We start from the raw sequence: 21,480 nt of genomic DNA, 5'->3' as shown, positions 1-21,480 counted from the left end.
TTCAACTAGTTGCATGGCAGATATATTAACATTTGGTTATTTAGCGCTATTCAAAGACTACCATAAAATCCCTGTAGGTTCTTAACGTGTGAGCATGTATTTTTTTACATTCTTACATCCATTAAACATAATATTTGGCAAAATAATCTAGTGGTAAAAAATCAATGCCCTAATAGCGTTCATTTAACAATTGTCAAATCGTTTTAACCAGTTAATATACACTTAAATAGTTCCTTAGTTTATCGATTTGAAACACGAAATTAGCGCATTCAACATTTGTATTTCGAGTATTTTAGTTGCACGTTTAAGTAATTTATTATTTGATTGTATTTATGCTTAAATTCGTTTGAATTTAATATTTGATATTCGACTAACTGGCAAGTATCAGCATGGGAAGCGCTGTGTTACGTGTTTGCTTAAGCATTGATTAGGTAGTTAAAAATAGAAGAAGAGAAAAAATAACAGTTCGAATTTTGAAAACAATTTGTTTTGTTCTATATATATATTTGTTTGAAATAGTATGTGCATTAAGCGGGTGTACAAAATATAATGTTGATATTAAATTAAAGCGTTGTTTAAGTACAATATGTAATGGTTTGTTATTACATACAAAGCATCGAGATTCGTTCTCAAAATACATGAAAAATAATGTAAGACATAAATAATAGGAACAAAGTTCTTAGCTTTAAAACTAGTTCAGCCAAAAGAGGGCCAAGAAAGAAAAACAAAGTTTAACAATAAATGTAAATGTTCAACAAAAAAAATCTTTATAACTATGAAAAACATAAACTAAACATTAACTATATAACAAATTCAGTGTGACAAAACTTAAGACCAATTTATAAATTCTCAACTTTTAAATCGTACTTAAAAATTGGAATTTGTGATAAACGCTTTACGGACAAATCCAAAAAAATATTTCTGCGCTTGGCTAATAAAAACAGAAGCTATAAAATTTCTGATTAATAGCACAATAACAAAATATATATAAACTTAATAACGGGAAGGAAAACTAAACAAAAATAACTTGTGCAGTTTCCAGTTTCCAGAATGGCAGAGTCTTAAATTAGATAAATACTGAGTGCAAAATAGGAACAGCTTTCTTAGCCAAAAATAGAGAAACGTAATTGAAATGGCCCATTTCAAGTAGCTGGCGTTTTCGATTGGCATTCGAATGCCCGCTTCAAATGCTGATATGTAAGCATGATTATCAAAAAATATTATTTATACGAGTTGATTATGTGAGAAATGCTCGTGTGTATAGCCTAAAAGAAAAGAAGTGTATATGTACATATACTAAATATCGTACCGTTTAAGTAAATACATCAAATAAATGAATAACTTTACAAGGTTCATTGTGATTGGGTGTGCAACACAAATAATTTTTGTCCAAATCTGTCCATTCGGAAAGGTTAAGCTTCCTGTTGCCTAAAAGTGCAAAAATTTTGGTATCACTTAAAATTCAAAATTACATCCCATGATGAACATAAATATGGAACTATGTTAAAACGGCACGCTAAAAGTGCGCACAAAGTTTGGAGTAGATACACGCTTATATCGTCGGCTGATGTTGCTGATATTTGTACAATGAGTTGGCTGCAGCGTTGTTGGCACCTGCATTTGACAAAAGGTTTAAGTTGTTTGCCTGCTGATTGGCATGTTGCTGGAGCTGAATACGTTTTTGTTGCTGCTGTTGCTGCTGCTGCTGCTGTTGTTGCTGCTGCTGTTGTTGCTGTTGCGGTTGCTGCTGCTGTTGGTTATTGTGATGACCATGTTGCTGCAGTTTCTGATCCATATTCATTCGGTTACCCGAGGACGCCAGCGAAATCGTGGAGGAAGACGTCGAAGGCCCAATGCCCACCAGAGTTTGCGACTTTGAGTTACGTGTCAATGGCTTGTGATTTTTAATAATTTCACAGCTGTGTTGCCATTGCCAACAGCTGCGGCAAAAGTAACTGCAACAGATACATGTAATTTAGTTAACAAACGAGGGGATTCCTCTTTTGTTGTCTCAAACATACCGAAAACAAGACAATTCACGACAATAGTAAGGCCCGTGCTGGACGCCACAAATTGAACATAAAGCATCTTCCAGATATGGATCCACCTGAACTTTCTTTGTAAATTTGGTGGTGCGTATTTCAATGAAGGCAGCCGACACAGCCTTCATATACGAGCGAAAGTTGCTGAAAGTAACTCGCCCGGAGCCAATTGGGTATTTATATTTGTCCGTATCAATGCCAGCATAAAGCACACCATCAAATAGATCCTCCATTATTGTTGCCAAGCCCTCGGCAGTTAGTTTGCCATGCAAGGCACCCACGAAAACCGTTTTAGTGGGATCTAGTTTTTGGGAACTGGAGCGTACATAGTTGGAATCGGCTATAATCCAGGGTATTACCTCCACCTGAATGGAACAGGATTATTAGCAAACTATAATAAGCACACGCCCTTATATCCGACTTACATCTTTGGATTTGATGCGCCTGGAGGAAATCTTAAAGAAATAATTGCTGCCACTATGCGAATCATCAACTTGCAATACACAAGCTGAAAGCAAGGCTTTCACCTGTTTATCAGATTCGAAAATTATGTACACATATCCTTTGGGTTGTGCAGCCTGCTGCTCCTTGCCGGGCCATTCCACTCTGCAAAGACGAAAGCTCTTATGATGCATTTACGTGAGTTGAATAGGACTTACTTAATAGAACCAAAGGGTTTAAAGATCTGTATTAATGATTGCTCACTGATATCCCACGGTATACCGCCCAAAAACACTTTAGGCGAATAGTTCAACATGCGATGCGAACGTGGCGGCAGTTGGCCACTCCAAGTACATGTTGCTTCACATATTGCGGCCGAGTTCTTATAAAACTTGGCTACACGATCCAGATGCCAATCACTATTACTGCCAATAGAACTTGGTGCTACACCCACAGTGCTGCCAGTACCGCCCACTAGATTGCTCAAACTAGCACTGGAAGTGTTATTAAGACTGTTTGAGCTGCCGGCAGTAGGCAAATTGCTTGCATAGCTTTGTAGCAGTTGGTTAAGCAACGGCATTTGCTGCGTTTGTGCTTGCAGCAATTTGAGCGTATTGATGCGCTGGAGATTCTGCAGCTTGGCAAGCTCCATGTCCACAAGGGAAAAGTTTTCTAGACTACATTGATTCAGGCAATCGTTGTTGCTCAAATCAAAATTTTGTTGCGATCCACTTAACAGCTGTGACTCATAGTTTCGATTAATGTTGGCAAATTGCTGCTGCTGCTGCTGCTGCTGTTGTTGCTGCTGCTGATGATGATGTTGAGCCTGTTGTTGTTGTTGTTGCTGTTGTTGCTGTTGTTGTTGTAACTGCTGCTGCTGCTGCTGTTGCTGTTGCTGATGCTGCTGCTGCTGCTGTTGAAGCTGCTTCTGTTGATGCTGTTGCTGTTGCTGTTGTAACTGCTTTTGATGTTGCTGCAAATGTTGCTGTTGCTGCTGCTGCTGCTGCTGCTGTTGAAAATGTTGTTGCTGCTGCTGCTGCTGTTGCTGCAAAGAAGCCAGCTTATTGCTGTTCACTGAGAGTAGATTCTGCAAAGAAATTAGATCAGACCCAAACTCAGACTCGAGCGGACAATAGTTACAATCATGTCCAAGAGATTTGGCTCGTTGAAGGATTGATTGCTGTTCTGACTCTCCGGTGAATTCGAGCGCGTGGATGCATTTTGTAAATTGAGTCCGAGATTACCGCTGTTGGTGCCGCTCAAGTTGCTGTAGCTCTGCTGCTGATAAAGCATATTAATCGAATCTAACGATAAACCATTGGCGCTGGAGGAATTGCTGCTGTCGCTGCAAATAGTGTGGGAAATTGTGTGAGTATATCGATGGCTGACCAAAATCAAATAGGTGCCGCATCGTTACCTGACTAAAGGTGAACTGTGAAAGGAGCGATTGTAAATAGATGAAGGCGTACTTGGCGATAAGGGTGCAGAGCAATCGAAGCTGATGTTTGATCTTTGGAAAGCCTTAAGTGGGTTACTTTGTGCAACATTTTCAAACTAAGTTCGCCAATTCACCCAAAAAGAAAGAAAAGAAATCAAATAAATTGAAAAAAATTACACACACACAGAGAGTAAGAGAGATAAAGGGGAAAAGAGAAGGAGAAAGACAGAGAGAGAGAGAGAGAAACACACAAGATAGAAATAAATCAAAAATCATAAGACGTTTAGTCTATATATAGAGTCCACGAGCGTTGGTTTAGTACGAGCGAGACGCAAAGACACAAGCAAAAAAGTTAGAGAATAGTTTGGTGCAAATTCGGTGCAATTACAAGATACAAGATACAAGATACATGTCCATATACATACATACATACATACAGATAAACACACAAGCAGAGCACATGTGCGTCCGACCTGTGCGCTTGAAACTTACCTGAAAGTAATCAAAACTTGACTTGGTGCCTGGCGAGGCCGAGGACTGAGTTGAGCTCGGTGTCAGTGGTGCATAGGACACTGCAGTCGCCGACAATTGACCGCAATCGCCAGTGGCAGCGACAGCGGCAGCTGCAGCAGTCGCCGAATTGCCAAGTAGCAAGTTATTAACGCCGCTGCTGCTGCTGCTGCCGTTACCTCCGGCGCCGCTTGCAATGCCTGCTGCCGTTGTTGCTACTTTTGTTGGGGCTGGTGCTGTTGTTGCCTGGGCTGCGATTGCAGGGCCGCTGCCGCCACACAAACCAAGCAGATCGTTCAGTGTGATTGGATCTGCAATATAGTGGGGCAAGTCAAAAGTATATCAATCTATATATCTATAAATACGAATATGAATTTGTATATATGATGATGAATGTCAACAGTTATCGCTAACTTGGCGCAGCCATAAATAAATCAAACAAACAAACAAACTAACTCTAAAGCAACTACAAACTCAAGTGCAACATTGACCATTGCCATAATTTTGTGTTCTGTTGGCCTGGCCGCTGAAGAGCTTTCAAGCGTTTTGCAAATATTCAAAATGTTGCTAATAAATTAGGCGTAAATATGCTATGTTCGATCCAATCGCAGCCCAGCCCGATACGACGACAACGACAACGACGACGACGACGATACGAACTCTTTTTGGCAATGGCAGCCCAAAAGGGCCCACAGCGCAACTTACTGCAATTGCATTGGCTTGTGTTATTGTTGTTGCTCGAGTTATTGTCGTATGCCAAGTTCTGTCTGCCATCGCCATCACCAGCTGCCATCATGCCAAGGTTCTCGTCAATGGTGATGTTGGAAGATTTGCTGGTGCTGCTGGTTTTGTTGCTGGTGGTATTATTGCCGATGGCTTTGCCGTCATAGTTGATGCCAAATTCAAATGTCTCCTGCGTGGGCGACCCACTTGGCAGAGCACTTGGCGTCTTTCTCATATAAAGTTCCTCAATTCCCAACATGGTCTCAAGTTTCTTGATATTCTGATGGTCTGGAATGCTGAAATGCTCAAATGCTTTGTTGCTCGGGTTGCGTGCTCTCCACACACAAAATTTGGTATTTAGGTGTTTAAAATTTGACTATTACTTGAAAATTTACTGCGCTTCCTTTGCAAATGGCAATTGGGCGTGTACACTTATAATGCAATTTATACAAGGAACTTCGATCCTAGTTTAAACTACGTGAAACAAAATAAAGAATAATAATAATTTAACTATCGAAGGATATTTGTGTGCCGACTTCAAAAGGTAAAAAATGATTGAAATTTATACGTCCGTTTGCAAGACTCCAAATAATATTGACAAGAAAATGCCAGCAGTGCCACGTTAAAATGAATTTACAGCCAAAATAGAAACTCTACACCATGACAATAATTCCCATGGCAACCCAAACTATACTAAATCGGAAATTGAAAATCTATATAGCATCAAAACTAATGACACTTTTGTTCATGCCTTTGACTCAAAAAGCAAAATAATCGAAATACTTGATGCAATCCAAAACAATTTTCAACATACCATTTATGAATGATATAAGTCCATCGCTGGCATCGGCACGTCTGCTCAGCAGATCCTGCTGCTGCTGCTGTTGATGTTGATGCTGATGTTGATGCTGATGCTGTTCCAGTATTGAGCTAATCGAATGCTTCTGCAGTAAATCATTGGCACTGGCGCCGCTCAAGGCACGCATATTGCCGCCGGCAGCGGTGCAATCAGGCGTCTCGTACTGCAAGTATAGAATTTGAATAGTAATAAAAACAGGCGGCAATCAAATTTGAATTGCAACATGTTGGCGGCAGGCAACATTGATTGTGCAGAAGATATATTTGTATACGTACGCATACGTACATAGAAGCATCTACGCAGAGCACTGCCATTAAAGTCAGCCAAATATTGTGGCAACTAATGAATCGTTTATCTTTTGCATTCCTTGCCACATGACGGCAGGCGACGTCCCAACAACGTAGCCAAGTTGGCAAGCCAACCGCACGAGGACACCCACAAGTCGCCCAGCAGAGAAAGAAGTGGGATCCCCGCCAACCACATAGACACAGTCACAGTCACAATTACAGGCATGGCTATAGCCAAGACACCCAAACACCACCCGCCAGCAGACATGCTCTCCGGCTCGAGGAAAGTACACTCGAGCATTCGGCGCAATTAAAAGCGCATCAAGTGTCAGTGGAGCACACTTAAAAATGCCAAATTAGTGCAAATATTGTTATCAGGCACTCACCAAACAATTTAGCGCAAAATGGCGTACAACTCATTACGTGGGGATTAATGCAGGACAGACGACCACTGATAGATGCTCCATTCAGGTGAAAGCAAAGGTTTAGCTGTTAGATGCTGCAAGTGCTACTTGTATGCTTAACCATATGGGGATTACGTTTGAATTCCAATTGGAATGGAAATGGTTTTTCAATTAACACGAATTGAGAGAAGCGCACTGAAGGGCTTGTGTATATTAATTGCCCTACTTGATTATATAAAATGATTTTAATTACAACAGATTTATTGAATATATTTTTAAAATGTGAGGGTCATGATTTAGTTCCTGGTTCCTGGCAACTGGTTCGATCAGTTACCAGCAATCCACCGCGATTGATGTAAAATCTGATTCATAAGAAATGATATTGATATGCCAAGTTTGAGCTGGTTAGGTTTAAAGTATTCAGCATCATGGAAAGATTCAGAGATTCAGTTGCGCTCCAAACGTCACTTATTAAATGTCTTTTTCAAGGCAGTTGAACCTTTGTGGCAAGTTTTAAATGGAAGTCAGCCAAGGCATACTTACTTTTTGTCAACTTGTCACAACTATGTTAAGTACAAAACTTGCTATGGATTTAAAAATTGAATGACAACTTGATGAAGGTACGTGAAATGTCGGAAATATCAAGAGCATGCATACACACACTCCCAGGAAGCCACACACACACACACAGACATTCAGTGAGAATGTAAGTCGATGTGTGGATGGTTAGTGGACAACCAGCTGAAAGGCGGCATTGTCGTTGCCTGTTGACACATTTACCGTGGCGTACGAATGGAGATTTCACAGCTTGTTTCCAGCCTGCGATAAAAACGGCGTCAATGAATGCAAATTACAAATAGTCTTCTATCTAGCTATGTATTTTGTAATGTCGAGGCCATGTTTGCGTCCACATCCGCAACGCGAAAGGCCAAAGGCTGAGGAGCTTTCGCTGGCGGAAAAAGGAAAGTCTAAAGAATCTAGTTAGGGTTACTTATGTCTTTCACTTTTGCTACGAACGAATAATGAATGCTCTTCAATCGAAAACCAAGGCTTAGATAATCAGCAAAGGAATGAGGGAGAAGTCCTTGCTACCTTCTGGGGGCTATATAGAGAAAAGTAATTGAGTTAAAAAAGTAACTACTTGGTGCATGGCAAACAGTATGGCCTAGTTAACGTACCCTGACATTGGAGAATAAAACCCATAAACTAGGAAATTGAATACGACAAAAAATCTTAACCACTTGCCACATTTACGAGTCCAAACACCCCATGGCCGGACATTTACTTCAACCCATAGACATCCTGTCCGACCGCATTGCTATTGCCCTTTGTTTGTCTTTGACGTCAAGGATTTTCCAAATTTGATTCAATGGTGCTGCTTTGGCTGTGTTGTTGGCTGTGTTGTGCTTGTGCCCAGTGCTTGACTCCACGCTGATGCCTGCCTGCTGATTCTGATTGCTCCATGAAGATATTCGAAATCTTTCCGCGTTCGAGAGCATGTATAGACGCCAAGTAGCAGCCATCGAGTCAGCACTATAACTCAGTAGTTATTTATCCAGTGTCCATTCGACTTGGCTGCTGTACATTTGCTTGCCGGTTTCATCTTCATCGCTCTTTAGTTTCTGTGGGTTTGCTTTTTTCTTTTCTTTTCTTTTTTTTTTTTTTTTGGCAATCGCTTGACTGGAATTGGAATGTTCTGGGCTGCATTTTAGTGCATATGTGCAGCGTACACAGAGAGGACCCCAGACAGGGATTTGGGCCTGGCATGCGAGTCTCTGTTGGCTGTTTGAGAAAATTACAAGTTTCCGCTTTCAAAAGTCTTACAAATTATTATGTTTGCATCGTTTACAACACTTATTAGATGTTGGTGCTGTTGCTGCTGCTGCTGCTGCTGTTGCCCGCTGCAGCTGACCCAAGGCGCTGCCCCAGCCACTGAAGGTCCTGGCCAAAAAGGGGTTTGACATTAAAATTTGATGGCATGTAGTGATAAGCGCCCGATGACGCTGGCATCCTTGTTGTCCTCGCTGTTCAATGCGATTCCATTCGATTCGATTCGATGCGATGCGATGCGATTCGAGCCACTCCATTCTTCCCCTAGTGACCAGCAAAGCGCAAAAGGTTAATGCACAGCTGTAATTTTTTATGGCCGATTACATGTTGCAAACTTGGGCACAGTGGCAGTCCATAAAGGATAAAAGTTATTGGCAAATACATTTGAATTTACTTTGCTCATACGATGCCGCTAAACAACCTCTTACATGCAGTGCTCAAGCTAAAGTTCTTAAGTGTGTGATAATGGTTACATAACAAGCGTTTTGCATAACGAGCTTATGCACCTCAACATATGTTTAATATTGACTCAGATACTTCTTTGTCTTTTGTAACAGCATGAAGTTTTTGTTTTAGTTGTGCTAATAAGCACATGGCACATGGGACGTATTTCCAACCAAACGAATACCTAAATACTTAAATTCAACAGACGCTATTGGGTTAAAACTTGATATTCTCAAAAGTTCACTTTTATGCGACGTACTTAAGTACAAAATTTAGAGGAAATTTCATTTATATGTTGCATGTTGCATGAATTAAAACTGATAATTGCAGTTATCAATACAAGACTATATGAATATATAAATATATTACAAGAATATATGAATCTTGAATCTGATTGTAATATTATGTTTAACTTTTAGGATTTATATTACTTTTTATTATTTTCTTTTTTTCTCTGTTCTTATACGACGATACGGTTTTCTTCCTCCTTTCATTAACGTAAGTGGCGAGCGCTATACAATTGCGTAGGAGCTCACCTTTTGCGAATATTTGCTGACTTGCAAGTTGTCTTGTTATTACATGCAGCTGACAAAACCGATCTGTCGCTTATCTCTGTTTTCAGTTTTGGGACAACAATTGAGCGTTTAATATTGCAAATTAAAAAGCACTACACTACACACACACACACACACACACACACACACACACACACACACTTGAAGGGGAGCACAAGGGCATAATTGTGCTCCATGCTGAGCAGCCAAGTTACAGGGCAACTGTTGTGTTGGTGGAGAACGTGGGTGTGGGCGTCGTCACCATCGATTGGATGGGATTCAAATGTCTGCAGGTCATACGAACACAATGCCGGGCCTAACGCAGTGGCAGTGGCACGTAATTGCAGTGCGCCTACAAGTATGCAACACGCGCCCACAGCAGACAGTTGCACCGAGCGGCAGCAGGTTCTGTTCTGTTCTGTTCTGTTCTGTTCTGTTCTGTTGTAACAGCAATTGCTGTGTATGTGTACGTGAGTGTCGCGTGTTGTGCTTTTCATGGAGATGCCATTGCCGGGGCAAATTAAATTGAGCTGCATGTTAAATGTCATTTCGTCAGCAGCACTTGATTTGTGCCTTGACACGATGTCGCTTACTATATACATGTATGTACACACGGCAAGCGTGTGGCACACCCCACACACACACACACGCACACACGAGGCAAAGCATTAAATGATGCTTTGAATAAACTATCAAACAGATGCAGCAAACTCTGCCGCTGGTCCTGCGTCATGCATCCATTTAATAACAACAATATCGTAATTCAAACAACTCTCTGCTCGGGCAGAGCAGCGAACCGTTTACATGGGCGTAGTATAGCAGCAACCACGACCACGAGTACGTCCACGTGGACGACAGACCAGCGAGAAGCAGGCGTAGCGACATTTCAGTTTCAACGGCAACATTTCCGATGCCTATGCGCTTTTGTTGCCGCTGTCGTTGTTATTGTTTCAGTGTGTGCGTGGCATGAGTGAGTGAGACAGCCAGAGGAAAGAAGACAATTTTTTTAAAACAGGCGTCAACATGCATTCAATGTGAGTGTGGCTCGTGTGTGTGTTCTTGTGTGTCTCCCTCTGTGTGTGTTTGTGTGTGTGTGCTAAGTGGAAATAAAACACGCGCTTTTTGCGCACTGTATTATCTCTGCGAGTTGAGCTGCATTGGATTGCGCACAACAGGGCGTATGATGCATATTTGCATACCCAATAAAATTATGTTAATGCGGTATATTAGTTGCCAGGAAACACAACTTGTTAAAGTACCTTTTAATACTCATAATTTGTAAATGTGTATTAAGTTCGATATTCTTTCATTCAATCTTCCTTTATAGGTAGAAATTGCCTCACTTCTAACATAAAGCTTGCTAGTGGACAAAATAATCAGACAAGGACATTATTGGTAGTACTCAAAATCTGTTTCTTGTTGTACTTAAATTATCTCAACTGCGGAAAAAGTTTGAAATAGAAATCGACTTCTGTTATTTGTTGTTGTCTCAATATGGAAGCTATTGATGAATGTTAGCTATCATATATTATTATTTTTGTTCAATATATCTTTTAATCAGATTAATTTTCCTTAGCAGCATTCAAATATAAAGAGAGAGCTATTTGACAATCTGCAATATAACAGGATAACTACCCGTTGAGCTGTCTTCGTCCTAAGCTGAATGAATACTTTGTTTTATTTTCGAGCAACAAAACTTTTTCATGCCTATTTAAAAAGCAACAAACTCTGCTTTTGCATGGTGGCCTTTTGTGGTTGCGTTTATTGTTTTCTTTTTAAAACATTGCCATTTTGCCTCTTGTTTTCTTTGGCTGCACCTTTGTGTGCGCTTTTAATAATAACATACAGCAGCATTGTTACTGCCACGCCCACGCATGCTAGTTGGAAGTGTGTGCGACGATGTCTGTGCTAAAGTAAATTCAATTGAATTTTTGCAATTTTTAATGCCAGCTCCTCATATTGCACCGGCAACGCCCAGCTGAACCTGCTACACCAAGCCAAGGCAAGCCGGCAATCCAGCCATCCAGCAATCCGGGCAACCTCAGGCATCCCACCACAAAACGCGTCGCATTTTTTTATATCCCTCTGGCTGGCGGCGGGCGTGTGATTTGCTTGGTATCGACATTTTAATGATGTGCCTCGGGGCGCTTTTGCCGCCATTGTGAGAAGTCTACGAGGCCGCCGTCTTGTACCACTTGCACAACGACAAGGATGAGGGCGACTGGTGCAAGGCATTCCAAGATATTCCGCTGGCCACCGCCATAGACGCTAAGCTGTCAGGCTGGCTGCCTTTTGTTGAGCAAAAAAAAAAAAAAAACTCAAATATATACAAACGTATATATCGCAGTGTATATGTATGTAAATTTGCAATTGCAAATGCTTAGCAGCTTGCAGCATTTTGAAATGATTCTTTATTCATTTGATTTCATTTTGTACAATGCGAATGATTTGCCCATCGAGTTTCAACAAGAAGGCTAATAACTTGCAACAAATTAAAAGGAAAACATTTTCGAGCGCAACCAACTGGGGGCTATTTAATATGGCTGGTTTTTTGCATAGCTCTTAGGTGTAAATATGCAACAAATTAGAAAAAAAGCTTTTCAGCTTTCAGCCAAAAAAAAAAAAAAAATAAGAAAGAAATTATTGGTCTTTACTATAGACCATTCGCATTGCTGCTGGGAATATAAAGTGTGTCAGTCACAGCGGGCTATGATGATCACAGGGCAAAAAGAACTTTGCAAATAAAATGTTGTGCAAACGACAAATGTACTTTATTTATAGGCGTTTTTAACAGCAGGCCAGCGGCACATAAATAAAATATATTACATAATACATATAAATAAAACGCTGGGTAAAGGAAATGAAATAATATAAAGTATTCGCCACACTGGCACAGGAAGCATTACTGCATGAAGGAGTCGCTTTTTTTTAGGCATTACCAGCAAATAAATATGAATAAATATACGTATGTGTATGTGTATGTATATGTGCCTACTGCATACGTATAAATATGCATTTTTATATTGGGGCAACAACAATGGGTTGTTGTACACCACCCCACCACAGCTTGAGGCGCCTGCACCATCAATGGGAGGGAATGCCGCTTACACGACAAAATTGACATTTTGCATTTACTTATTTTTACTATCCACTTTTTTCTTTCTTTCCCTTTTTTTTTTGTTGTGCAGCCACAATAAAATGAGTAGAAAAATTGCATAATAACCCCTTTGAAATCGTCGGATTATCCTTAAATATTTGTGTAAACATTGTAACAAATGCACAGCCTCCATTGTCAAATTGTCAGGCCGTGCCAAAGCCGCCCCACCAACAGACGCCCGTCCCATCAAATGGCTGAATGATGAGCAATAGACGAAGCCCCTTACAGTCGACAATGAGTAACTTTGTAGCTTGGCTTGCGACTGACTGACAGACGAGGATGCAGAGCAGCAGACAAGGAGCGAGCGAGGGAGACAGAAAGCAGTGCGACGCTTACGCATGCAACAATGCCAGTGCAAATCGAGGCGGACGGAGGCGTCTCACGGTGCAATCACGCACACTCCCACACACACACACACACACACATATTGACAGGACTATGGGATCGTTTAAGCATGACAGCAACAGGGAGCATGTGCGTAAGCCGTGTAGACCCATCTAACAGTATATTATAATGATTACATATGTGTCACTTGGGTAAGCAGCGACGAGGGACGAGCACAACCTCCGCCGGGCGGAAGCCACCGAGACAAGTGACAATTTTGGCAGGAGCTTAGTGGAAATTGACTGAACTGACATAACATTCACTAGTATATGACAATATAGGAATTTTATCCTCAAAGCTAGCATCTGAATTGGGAATTGTTATTGCTCAGGGAAGGGGCAATAGCTTATTTATCAATCTAAAAAAATTACGATATTCATATTAAATGGTAGCAAGTATGCGAATGAAGAAGCAAAATAACGCATTCAGTCGGCTATTTTAAACCATTTAAGAAAAAACACAACTTTGCCAATAAAATACCTTTTCGACATTTAGAAATTGTTTTTGAAATGACTGACATCCTATGGAATCATTCAATATATCTTCCGGCTTCTAACCTTCCCGCACTTAACCAGTATTCGCCTCGAAGAAAACGGCCAATTTAATGTGTCCGGACTTTTTTTACTTTTGTTTATCCTAACAGCTTAAGATAATTTGAGGTATTTTAAAAAAAATAATTGAATAGTGTACAAAATCAGTATAACATAATAACGAGAAAGTCTTGTAGAATTATGGCTTGAGGTGTTGCAGATATGTAAGGAAAGAGAATTGGAAAGCTCAAATTTGCTAAGTTCAATGAATATAGGTATACCTAATTTTCGACCGATCGTTTCTATTGCAGCTATATGATAAAGTCGTTCGATCCAACCATTTCGACATACTATGTGCTGCGTGCAACAGAAGGAACCTTAAAAACCTTAAACTGAGAGACTAGTTCGCATAGAAATAGAAAGACAGACAGACGGACGGACGGACAGACGGACTCGACTCGGCTGTTGATACTGATCAAGAATATATATACTTTATGGGGTCGGACATGTCTTCTTCTATGCGTTACACATTTCGAGACAGAAAGATTAGCTTTAATTCTGTAATCAGAGGAAACAAGAAAATATTCTCAATAAATATCAAAATTAATTTAAGAATCAACGTGTCCAGACATATGCCAAGGAATTACGTCAATGCCAATTGAATGTGCACGAAAGCGTAATCTTCTCCGACATATTTGTTGAGACTGAGCAAATGTAATAAACCGAAGTGACGTTTTCATAAAATATGTGCTAGCTAGCATCATAACGCAGCTTTGTAATAAAATTACAACTTGCAATTCAATTTGTTATTTAATAGTTTGGTTTTTCTTTTTTCTTTTCTTTTTTTTGTGGACACCTACATAGCACTATTGTCAAAGCTATCATCTGTGCCTTGCTGCCTAATCAAATCATGTTATTTAAATGAATTAAAAATAAATAAAAGCTCGGAAAATTTAATCACGCAACTATTTTGCGCAACAAAGAGTACAATTAAACGCCTTCCACGCACGGACACTCATCCTCAGCCGCACAAGCCCAGACACACAGCCACATTAAGACAGACAGACAGACAGACAGACAGAGGGACAAACAGACAGCTTGGATGGAGGCGTTGCACTGTCTAGGAGTTGGCTGACGCTGTGAACAAACGCCGCAAGTTTAATCGAATTTAACAACTCATAATGTGCAACAGACAACAAGAGTCGCGCAGTCGAGCTTCAGCTAGTTGAGCCAAGTAGAGTACTAAGTGTGCAGCAAGGAACAGGAGCCTTTAGTTGGCTCACCGCATAGCCGAGAGGCGTACAAAGTTAAGCAATAATCTGATTAGGATCATCCCAGGCACTGTCAGGCACTGCCAGAGACAGACACAATCAGTCAGTGGCGAAAGTTGAGCCGATACGGCAGGCATAAATACACACAATCAAATATCAAGGTGCCAAATGCCTTTGTGGAGCGGCAACAGCGAAGGGGCGTGTTAGGGGTGTTAGCGGTTGCAGGGCGTGGAGCTGCGTTAAACCAGCTGATGCGCTCTGGTTCTCTGGTTCTCATCTGGGAGTCGTACGTGAGCGGCTCAATTACGGCTAACGCCATCCCCCTTTCGGGCTGGGCGTGCGAATGGGTTTTATTATTATTTACATACCTGTTGCAGCAGGGGCATTGTTTTGAATAAAAATTCCAATTTCCACACTTGTATTTCACGTTGCCGTTAGTCCTGTCGTGCGCTCGCTCCTTCTCGTCGTCCTTGTGTTCGCCTGTCGTCGGCTACAGCATCGGCTGCCGGATAAGCTGACAAAGCGGCAAAACAGATGTCGCCACTTCCGTATGCTCCCTCCTCGCCGCGCGTCCTCTTGCTATGCTGACCAACGCAACAATACAGTAAACCGCTTCAAGCAACTTGCCTCAGTTCCTCTCAGCTAGGTCGCTCTCTCTCTTTCTTTCTCTTGCTCACCGTGAATGCTCTCTGGGCATACGCTCAATGGTTTGTGCTGCGCAGCGAGTCCTTTATTTGAGCTGGGTTCGATCTGATGATGCGGCTGCCCAAAAATGTTGTCTACTCTGCCTCAGGCAAACATGTTTGCTGGTAAAAATGGTTTGCTTAGCTTTTCTAGTTGTTGCTGTTGTTGTTATTGTTCTTGTTGTAGTTGTTGGTAATCAGGATTTGGCACCAGTCGGCACTTCACTACGCAGACAGCAGGCAGATGCGGCGGCCGTATCAGCTGACGCAAATATTCATCGATTCATTATTCTCCGTCAATAATGAAGCTCATGCGATGTACCCTGTTGAAGTAGACGAAAGTAATTAACTAATTTATATCATGAATAAAAAACAATTAAATTAAGTTCAGCAGAAATTAAACAATTTCAGTTCACAATAGTTAATAATTTTCTGTGGTAATAGTATATATACCTACTTATATTATTTCTATGGTCACAGCAAATGAACAAATCTACTCAAATCCAAACTTAAGGATTAAATCTAACCATCCGTAATAAATTAAAAGAAAACGAGCATTAAATTTAAAATTAAACAACCAATCAGTTTTAACTGAATTCAATTGGAAAACCTTTTCAAGCTATATTTTTAATACGACTCAATGGTTTACTTAATGCATGTAAGTCCCCAAGTCGAAAATCCTAAGGCACACAGGCAGGCACGCACACACTAACACACACTCACACACGCATACGCACACGCACACGCACACTATGCCAGCAGTCTAAATGAGCTCACTTAAGCGTTAAACGCTGTAAATCGATCAAGGCGTATCCCCGCAAACATAACTGTAATTAACCAATTTCCGTCATGCCCCCCGTTTCGCAGCCAACGACAAGTTGTTTCCAAGTGCTTTCGTGCGAGCGACTGCTTTATAATTTTGTCGTTCTCGGTAATTATGTTAATTTTTTTTTTTTTTTAAAGCTAAAAGTGGTGATGGGCTTAAATGGACACGGGCCACAAAAGAGGAAAGTCCTGTGCTGTGCGTTCCTGAGTACGAGCTGATGTCTATGTGTATATGTATGCGTCTCGGCCGTGTGCATGTGCCAGCGGCTGTAATCCTTTTGAGAAACAGGAAGCGAAGCTATTATTAGAACCATAAATCAGCATGAAATGAGCAGAACGCCGCAGAGCCAGCAAAGCAGCAACTACTACTATGAGTGGAGCGCTAACGGAGCTTGGGTAGTTTTTGTTATTGTTCTTGCTGCTTCTGCTGCTGCTGCTGTTACTGTTGCTGTTGTTGCTTTTGCCCGTGGTCCTCTCTGTGCGTATTCGTAGTTGTAAAAAGTGGTCGACTAGTAGGAGAGTCGCATTTGTTGTTGGCGCTGCTGGAGCTGCTGGGAAATGACGTGAGTATGGCAAGGCGTGCGCGACGTAAAATACTCATGAACAACGGAAAGTTGTAAAAAGACAGTGACGAGGGCCGACGATACCGACGCCACAACAGCAACAACAACACCAAATAAACACGCACTATAAAAAGTATATTGAAGTTACCCTCGATGAGAGTATAACTGCATCCGAGATACTAGAAAATCCTTCGACTTCAATTCGCCCTCGCATCACTCCTCCGGGGGTACACTTTTAGCACGAAACATGCATTCAAATTTGCCAACGATTTGGTATGCCGGTCCCATTTACCTATTAAACTCTACGTAAGTATGTACAACATACGCACACACACACACACACACGTAGAACGTTACAATTTCACAAGTATGCACATGTATATGAATGAATGTACATACATATGTATTTATTTACATACCCGAAATTATAGTAGTTGCAGGCTATGTACGTTTAGTTTGTTGCACGCGTCACTCGCATAAATTTGTTGAATTTCATTTTAATTTTGCACTTGCATTCAGTTTTTGTCGTCCTACTGCATGCATGCAAAGCACATTTTTTTCTCACACTCTGTTATCCGGCTTGGAACCGTTACTTCGAGTTGTGTAGTGTGCTTTGCACGCGTTTCGTTAATTTTACTATGCACTGTTGTTGCTCTGGTGTAGTTTGCAGTCTTTTGCTTTACACTTGTAAAAATATGCTACAAGATAAAGGCGTTGTATATATTTTGTATTTTATTTTAAATATCAACAAAAATTAAGTGTTTTCATTTGCACTGCCGATGGGTCCAACTTTATCTTGTTGCCGCTCAAGGCAGAAATGCAATAACCTCACCTAACGAGCAATTGAAATACACTGATGTCGCCTGGCCACGACTGATGCTGAGAGAGCGCAAATAAAATCTCTATGGATGTTGGCTGCTGCCCCAATCCCCAATCCCAACACCCAAATCAGGCGCAGGACAACATACAAGTTGCAAGGAAGTTGACTAAAAGCAGGAAATATATACAATTATGGGACAGCTAAATAAGAATGGAAACATTTATATCAGCATATTAAAATCATTTTTAATATATGATAAAATAGTGACTTTGCAATACTCTAAAAAATATTTCATACTCCTTTTATATTTTCAAAAGCCGAGCCAATAATTTCTTACAGTGCCACTGCTGTTTTTTGTGTGAATGGCAAAAGCAGCTGTTCCCGACAGCGTTGCCAGACTACTCGTTTCATACCAGCGCTTGCCGGCAGAGCTAAGCTAACAAATTGTCTTAACATTTAATTATTTATTTTAGAAGAATGGCAGCCAATAACGAAAGCAGCAATACGGAGGTCACAAATGATCACATCGATCTTGCGCTATACCGCAAACTGGTTAAGCAGTTTATAGACATGGTAAGTAGTTTCAGCAATTAAATTATCTATGTAACTATGTATGAATGTAAATGGATGTATGTTTTTTGCAGCGCCGCTATTCAACCGCTTTGTTTTGGGCCGAAAAGGTAGCCGTTCTAAGCGGTCAGGAGCCGCGCGATATATACTACCAGGCACAGTGTATGTTTCTATTGGGCGAGTACCATCGCGCGGCTCATACAATTCAGCATTATAAGCTGGAGAAGACCTCTCTGCCTTGCTTTAATCTGTTGCTGGAGAGTCTCTATGCGGCCAAAGAGTACAACGAAGCGGCAAACATAATACAAATCGTGGAGGTAGAGACAATGACCACATCCTTGATTAATCAGCCGATAGATCCGGGCAGCGGCTATTGTTTGGAGAGCAACAGCGTCTTTGGTGGCGAAGAGAATAATCGGAATGAGCTGCTGGCTTCTATCTTCCTGATGAAGGGCAAGGTATATGAAGCATTGGACAATCGTGGCATGGCCATGGATTTCTTTGTGCAGGCTCTACACAAATCTATATATTGCTTTGAGGCACTGGAAGCATTGGTGCAGCATGAAATGCTTATGGCTTGGGAAGGTAAATGCTCAAGGCAACAACAATCTTCCTTTCTAAATATTTTGTTTACCTTACTGCAGAGTTTGAACTGATGCACCATTTGCCGCTGGCCCAACAATCTAGCGAGGCTGACGCCAAGCTCATTCTAAAGCTATACGAGTCTAGATTGAAAAAGTACTATGAGCTCATTTCAGCGCGGAACGCTGAGGAAATTTCACCGATTGTCAATCCGGATGTGCTCAAGTACATTAAAGAGTTCACCGTACGCGTGCAGCAAACTTGTACAGCGGATACTCAATTGCCCAAGCCATCTGTGCCGAAAACAACAGTGACTCCGAGTCAGTTTATGTCGCCCGCACAAAAGTGTGTATTTTTGTATTGTAAATGCGTATTGTTTTTGGCGTGTTGGTATTTATTTTATTAATATTTGTAGAGTGCTGGAGGATCTGAAGGCGCCAACATTTTCTTTGCAGACGAGCCTGTCACGCGCTTCATCCATGATTGATGCTACGCAGCGTTCGCTTTTCGATGCATCCAACCGTCGTAGTTCGCGCGAGCATGAAGTAGACAGTTTAATATCGCTTAACGACTGCCTTTCCCGAGTGCAGCGCAGCACGGATCTGCTAGCTTCAGAGGCTGAGAAATGTTTTTATGACTGCGATTACAAGCAGAGCCTTAAAATCCTAAATAAGTAAGTATTGCATTGCATTGATCCCATATTATTTATAATTGTTGGTAATGTGATTTGCTTTCAGTTTGCTAAAGGTAGATCCTTTCCACAACAGCGCCCTAACCATACAAATTGCCTGCCTTGTGGAGAATGGTGATTTCAATAGGCTGTTCTATGTGGCCCACAAATTGGTCGATCGGTATCCGGACAAGGCCATTTCTTGGTATGCCGTTGGCTGCTACTACGATATGATAGGCAAAAGTGATCCAGCTCGTCGTTACTTGTCAAAAGCCACATCGCTGGATCGTTTCTATGGTCCCGCCTGGCTGGCCTATGGACATTCCTTTGCCAATGAGAACGAGCACGAGCAGGCGATGGCTGCCTACTTCAAGGCCACCCAGCTTATGCGTGGCTGCCATTTGCCATTACTCTATATTGGGGTGGAGTGTGGACTTACCAAAAATCTCGAATTGGCGGAGAAATTCTTTCTGCAAGCAATGACCATAGCTCCGATGGATGTTTATGTACTGCATGAGCTGGGCGTCATTAAATACGAATATGAGTATTTCGATGGGGCTGCCACAATCTTTCAATCTACCGTCAACATTGTTAAGCAGCGCGCCAAGACCAATAATGAAGAGGTTTCGGCGCGGTGGGAGCCGCTTTTTGTAAATCTAGGACACGCCTGTCGCAAAATACAAAAATTCGAGGAGGCGCTGTACAATTTTCAATTTGTAAGAGCTGTGTTTTGTGTTTCTTTATCTCTTTCCTAATGAGTTCTTTATTTTGTAGGCGCTTTTGCTGAAACCCCAAAGCGGCACTACATACACATCCATTGGCTTCATACATGCTCTACTTGGCAATTTGGACGAGGCGATTGAGTATTTCCACAAGAGTTTAGCACTAAATCGTGACTGCATTGTCACCTCCACAATATTAAAGGAGTGTATTGAGGATTTAATGGATGATACAGCCACCATTGATGAGATTTGCAGCAAGGCACTGAGAGATGTCACTGAATCTATAACGGCCAGCAGTCGGCGTGTGCTCAACGCAGATAAGTTAAGTGGCATCAAAATGAACTTGAAATTCGATGAGGAGGAAGAGCTCTCAAATTCAGACTCAAATATGGTTGTAGAAATGAGCTTCGATAACTAGAGGATCAACGAACATATTAAGTTCCACCAAACTGTTTTTTGTTAATGACTCATTAAATAGTCCCAATTACAATAATTTGATAGATGCTGCAAACAGCGGCTGCCGGCTGCCACCTGCACTTGAACCCAATTCATGCACACGGCTTATACAGCTGTTTTGGCTAATGATCCAAAAAGAGCAATGGGATTTTTTAAAATGTTTTTCCCATATCTATTTGAAGCTGCCGCCGTGCTGGGTTTTATTTGCATTGTACTAAGTATTTAAGTATGCGAATTGCTCCTCTCAAAATCATTGTATTCTCGGCAATCCGCTAGAAAATGTTTTTTGAATTACAAGAATTATTATGTTTTAGGTTCTGTGAATTGTAAACACATATTTTTGAGTTCGCTTAGTTTCAAACTGTTCCTCAGCTCAGAGTCGCCTCATTATATCTAGGATATGTTAAGAATTAGATTTACTTAGGCTTAAGAAGTAAAATAGTTTTTATAGCTGCCTGCTGATATTTCCACTCTAAATCACAGCGGCATTATAAACGAATTGTGGCACATAAATATATCTTGCGAAAAAGGTCAACCCGATAATGCTTATCGGTTATTGTTATGTGCGAAAAACTAAAAAACTACATTAAGATAATGTCATTAAACTTAGCGTATGCAAACAAACTACTGATACAGTTTATGAAAGCCATTTCACCGTAAAAAACAAAAACAATAATATAGCACTTGTACTGTGAGCGTTACCCAAATATTTATC

At 41.1% G+C, this 21,480-nt stretch overlaps 2 protein-coding genes across 4 annotated transcripts; one reads left to right on the top strand and one right to left on the bottom strand.

Moving 5' to 3' along the window:
• Positions 1-1,288: 1,288 nt before the first annotated feature.
• orb (polyadenylation element binding protein orb) lies at positions 1,289-17,663 on the bottom strand. Of its 3 annotated transcripts, XM_070207463.1 has the most exons (10): positions 17,365-17,663; positions 15,243-15,880; positions 5,969-6,176; positions 4,414-4,742; positions 3,901-4,037; positions 3,624-3,828; positions 2,702-3,570; positions 2,468-2,648; positions 2,022-2,407; positions 1,289-1,955 (listed from the first exon to the last, which is right to left on the bottom strand). In XM_070207463.1, the coding sequence occupies exons 2-10, from the start codon at positions 15,258-15,260 to the stop codon at positions 1,553-1,555; spliced, it is 2,736 nt and encodes a 911-aa protein (XP_070063564.1). In that variant the 5' UTR covers positions 15,261-15,880; positions 17,365-17,663; the 3' UTR covers positions 1,289-1,552. The 3 variants fall into 3 exon arrangements, with proteins under 3 accessions (XP_070063564.1, XP_070063563.1, XP_070063562.1); XM_070207462.1 differs by lacking the exons at positions 5,969-6,176; positions 15,243-15,880; positions 17,365-17,663 and adding exons at positions 5,137-5,450; positions 5,538-5,812; XM_070207461.1 differs by lacking the exons at positions 5,969-6,176; positions 15,243-15,880; positions 17,365-17,663 and adding an exon at positions 5,137-5,812.
• Positions 17,664-18,164: 501 nt separating this feature from the next.
• Cdc16 (cell division cycle protein 16) lies at positions 18,165-21,460 on the top strand. The gene is made up of 6 exons (XM_002054270.4): positions 18,165-18,338; positions 18,410-18,920; positions 18,980-19,262; positions 19,333-19,590; positions 19,655-20,303; positions 20,362-21,460. Exons 1-6 carry the CDS (start codon positions 18,243-18,245, stop codon positions 20,725-20,727), a joined length of 2,163 nt encoding a protein of 720 aa, XP_002054306.1. The 5' UTR covers positions 18,165-18,242; the 3' UTR covers positions 20,728-21,460.
• The last annotated feature ends 20 nt before the right edge of the window (positions 21,461-21,480 follow it).

This window comes from Drosophila virilis, chromosome 2 (assembly GCF_030788295.1).
Source record: "Drosophila virilis strain 15010-1051.87 chromosome 2, Dvir_AGI_RSII-ME, whole genome shotgun sequence".
Taxonomy (NCBI): Eukaryota; Metazoa; Arthropoda; class Insecta; order Diptera; family Drosophilidae; genus Drosophila; species Drosophila virilis.
This window is presented reverse-complemented; position numbering and strand designations above follow the sequence as displayed.

Excerpts from the sequence above, each read along its gene's own strand:
- orb (XM_070207461.1), bottom strand. The coding sequence starts at position 5,413 with ATGTTGGGAATTGAGGAACTTTATATGAGAAAGACGCCAAGTGCTCTG. Across the intron at positions 4,743-5,136 it reads CACAAGCCAATGCAATTGCA|ATCCAATCACACTGAACGAT; the intron begins GTAAGTTGCGCT and ends ACTATATTGCAG. Across the intron at positions 2,649-2,701 it reads AAACCCTTTGGTTCTATTAA|AGTGGAATGGCCCGGCAAGG; the intron begins GTAAGTCCTATT and ends TCGTCTTTGCAG.
- Cdc16 (XM_002054270.4), top strand. The coding sequence starts at position 18,243 with ATGGCAGCCAATAACGAAAGCAGCAATACGGAGGTCACAAATGATCAC. Across the intron at positions 18,921-18,979 it reads AATGCTTATGGCTTGGGAAG|AGTTTGAACTGATGCACCAT; the intron begins GTAAATGCTCAA and ends ACCTTACTGCAG. Across the intron at positions 20,304-20,361 it reads CGCTGTACAATTTTCAATTT|GCGCTTTTGCTGAAACCCCA; the intron begins GTAAGAGCTGTG and ends TTTATTTTGTAG.